Source organism: Coffea eugenioides, chromosome 2 (assembly GCF_003713205.1).
Source record: "Coffea eugenioides isolate CCC68of chromosome 2, Ceug_1.0, whole genome shotgun sequence".
Classification (NCBI taxonomy): Eukaryota; Viridiplantae; Streptophyta; class Magnoliopsida; order Gentianales; family Rubiaceae; genus Coffea; species Coffea eugenioides.
In genome coordinates this window covers 29,060,972-29,064,795 of record NC_040036.1, presented here as the reverse complement: position 1 = coordinate 29,064,795, position 3,824 = coordinate 29,060,972, and the positions used below count along the sequence as shown (strand labels likewise).

The 3,824-nt window shown below is 40.5% G+C and overlaps 1 protein-coding gene across 1 annotated transcript; it reads right to left on the bottom strand.

Moving 5' to 3' along the window:
• Positions 1-265: 265 nt before the first annotated feature.
• Positions 266-2,533, bottom strand: LOC113759400. The gene has a single exon (XM_027301974.1). The coding sequence runs from the start codon at positions 2,531-2,533 to the stop codon at positions 266-268; it is 2,268 nt and encodes a 755-aa protein (XP_027157775.1).
• Between the last annotated feature and the right edge of the window lie 1,291 nt (positions 2,534-3,824).

The window sequence follows — 3,824 nt, the reverse complement described above, 5'->3', positions numbered from 1 at the left end:
CTAAGGAGGTAGTGCAATCTAAGCCGTTGATTTCTGAAATCAGTGATAGTTTTTTTTTTGTCAAAATGTCACTAGCTTTAGTAATAATTAATTTTGTGCCTATACAGCATTGTACAAAAGGGAGCAACTGCTCCATCAGGACTGTGATGCTCGTTTGAGCCACAGGGGGAAAGATCTTTCCCACTTAACATCATGTATCAGTTTGGTTGCAAATTTTGCAAGCTTAAAACTAACTGTATCTTCATGCTGACTAACTAAGTAGAAATTACACTTCCAAAAGGATGCTTTGAGTTGCTTTTATATCTCTGATGATGACTGCAAGCTGGGATTCATCTTCAGCTTCTTCATTTAGTCTAACTATCAAGGCTTTACATTCAGATTGGATCTCTAAAGAAGCCCACTGTTGTTCCATTGCAAATAACAATCCTGTACGAATTGCTAGAGCTTCTGTTAAGATCCTATCTCCGCTGAAAGTTAAAGGGATCGCCTTTGTTGCTGTTAGCTTCCTACTGTTATCTCTGACTACTATTCCTATTCCTGCCTTTTTCCTTGTTCTATCTACAGCTCCACAGGTAGCCACACACATTGCTCCCGGGACTTCCACCGTGGGTAGCCTGGTCAAACTTGTGGGGCTTGAATCCAAGATTTGAGTCCTTTCTTCTTTCCCTATCTCTTCATATTCAAGCCATTCTTGTTGAGCTCTGGTGACTATCAGGTGGCTTTCTTGAACCTTTGAATTGAAACAGACTTTGTTCCTGCTCTTCCATAAGTGCCACAGGAAGTTTGCTGTCAGGGCAATATGACCTGATCCCTGGTTCCTGTGAGCAGCCTCTTGTAATTTGCCCCACCATCTTCCGAAGTTCCACTGGTGCTCGAGGCATCCATCCCACTGAATTGGGAATAGCTTCCAGCTATCCTGGACATTCCTGCAAAAAAAGAATAAGTGCTCAATTGTTTCTACTTCTTCTCCACATTTTCGGCAAACGTTGCATCCTTTCCCTATCCGTGTGGCAATTGCTTCATTTGTTGGAAGGGTCTGATTGAGGCATTTCCAGATGAAGTGCTTAATCTTATGCTTCAAGTTGAGTCCCCAAAGTCTTTTCCAGATCATTTCTTTACTTGGCTCTGTGCTTTGTCCACCCTGATCCAACTTGCTTGGTCTATGGTTCTTTGCCATTTCCTTTAAAAGAGAGTAGCCTGTCTTGACTGAGTAGATCCCCGACCTTGTGAGATTCCATCTTATTCTGTCTCGGCCATCATAGAGGCTTAAAGGGATGCTTTGAATAGCTACACTCTCTTCTTCAAAAAATAGCCTATTTATGATACTTGGATCCCACTGTTGTCCCTTGATCAGCTGCTTCACCTTGATGATTTCACAGTTGGTAGGTTTGGCTGATTGAATTTTACCTCCTGTCAAGTTTGAAACCCATCTATCCTCCCAGATGTTGATTGTTTCCCCATTTCCCACATTCTGCCTACTTCCCTCTTCTATAAGGCCTATAGAGCTGTGTATACTTTGCCAAATCCATGAATCCCCTGCTGCCTTTGTAACCTGTAAAATAGAAGAATTTGGAAAATATTTAGCTTTCATGATCTTACTAACAAGCAAGTTTGGTTTTGCAATGAACTTCCAAACTTGCTTTGCTAGTAAGGCCATGTTGAAATCCTCGAGGTCCCTAAAACCCAATCCTCCTCTTTCTTTGATATTTGTCAAATGGGACCAGCTCATCCAATGGATTTTCCTCTTGTTGCCTTCGCTACCCCACCAGTAGTTTGCCATGATGGAACTTAACTCCTTGCATAATCCCTTTGGCAATTTAAAAACTGACATAGTATAAGCTGGCATGGCCATTGCTACTGACTTCAGGAGGACTTCTTTTCCTGCTTGGTTCAGCAATCTTCCTTCCCAACCTTGAATTTTCTTTTTGACACTTTCCCGGATGAAACTCATAATCTGATTTTTTGACCGTCCTATAACAAGGGGAAGTCCCAAGTATTTACCCTGAGCAACTACTTTGATTCCCTCCAGCTCCCTCATTATGTCTTCCGACACATGTCTGTTTGTGTTCTTGCTGAAAAGGGCCGTTGATTTCTCCAAGTTGATTTGTTGTCCTGATGCGGTTTCATAGACTTTCAGGATCCTCTTTATTTCCTTTATCTCACCTACATTTGCTTTACAAAAAATCAAGGAATCGTCAGCAAACAAAAGGTGGCACAGACTTGGAGCGTTCCTAGCCAGCTTCAGACCAGAGATTCTTTTGTTTTCCAAGGCTTGGTTAAAGAGACTAGAGAGGCCTTCAGCACAGATAATGAAAAGGTAAGGGGATAAGGGTTCCCCTTGTCTAATGCCCCTAGAAGGAACTACAAAGCCTTTTTTGTCACCATTGATATTGAAAGAAAATGAAACTGAATCTAAGCAAGTGATAATCCATTTAATCCAAATGGGGCAGAAGCCCATTTTAGCCATCACCGCAGCAATAAAGTTCCACTTCACTCTATCATAGGCTTTTGACATGTCTAATTTCAGGGCCATATAGCCATTTTTACCTCGTCTCTTGTTATTTAGGTGATGAATGCTTTCATGAGCTAGAATGATATTATCAACGATTTGCCTACTAGGGATAAAAACAGATTGGGCGGGATTGATGCAATTTGGAAGGAGCGGTTTCATCCTATTGATGAGAATTTTTGCAATGATTTTGTAGACCACATTACATAAACTAATGGGTCTGAACTGATTGAGATTAATGGGGGCATCATTTTTTGGAATCAAGGTGACCAGAGTTTCATTTGTAGCTTTAGGCAAGAAATTTCCCTTGAAAAACTGTCTAACCAAATCAATCACCTCTCTTTTAACTATATTCCAAAATTTTTTAAAAAATAAAGGGAACCTACCATCCGGCCCAGGGGCCTTGTGAGGATGCATGGCGAAGAGGGCCTTTCCTGAAATCAGTGATAGTGATGAGGGAAAGAATGATCAAGGACAGGTTTCTAATGAGGATCCTGAAAGTGGTAAACAAGATCCTGATCCCACAAATATAGCTGATGATCTCTTTTACTACACCTGAATTTGCCACGTATACATCATATACTTCAATGGGATGGAATAGTTCTTTTGGTAAATATACATGTGAGGTAAGGTCATTCTTGTTCCTATTCTGATGCTATAACAAAGATCTGCAGCATATGACTCAAGTGTTAAAAGTTGGTTTTCCACTTCCTTCAACAAAATAAAAGTAAGAAGTTGGTTTTCCTCTACTTCTCAGTCCTATTTGATGGTACTTGATAGTCTGCAATCTGCAAACTATTGTCTCTGAAGACTAGTGTTTAACCAATTCAATTGATTCATATGGCATAGTGGCAGTGAGGGGAAATGATCAATTGCTAGCTAAATGGGCAGTAAAGGAATATAGCACAGGGAACATTCTCATGGATACTGCAGCGGCCATCAAGCTAGCAATGATAAAGGCAAGGGAGCAGCAATGGGGGAGAATTCACGTAGCAATCACACAGCGACAGCTTTTGAAGATGATAGAAACCAAAAGGGCTGCGGATATTCGACTTCATTCTCATCTTGAGGACATCTACGATTTAAGCTTAATGTTTGTGGAATGCTCATTTGTTTTAGCTAGGGAGGAAGTGAGGAATAGCATAGCTAACCTCAGTTTTTATGCGCTAAGCATATATTTTGATGAGGAATGGTTAAATCCTCAGTGTCGCAGACACTTGTATAGTGCAACTTGAGCCTTTGCTCATTACGTGTAAATTTTTACACAAGTTAATATAATTAATTATCGTTTCCGGAAAAAAAAAATTGATTCATA

Coding starts and splice junctions, on each gene's coding strand:
- LOC113759400 (XM_027301974.1), bottom strand. CDS start 2,533: ATGGCCCTGAAATTAGACATGTCAAAAGCCTATGATAGAGTGAAGTGG.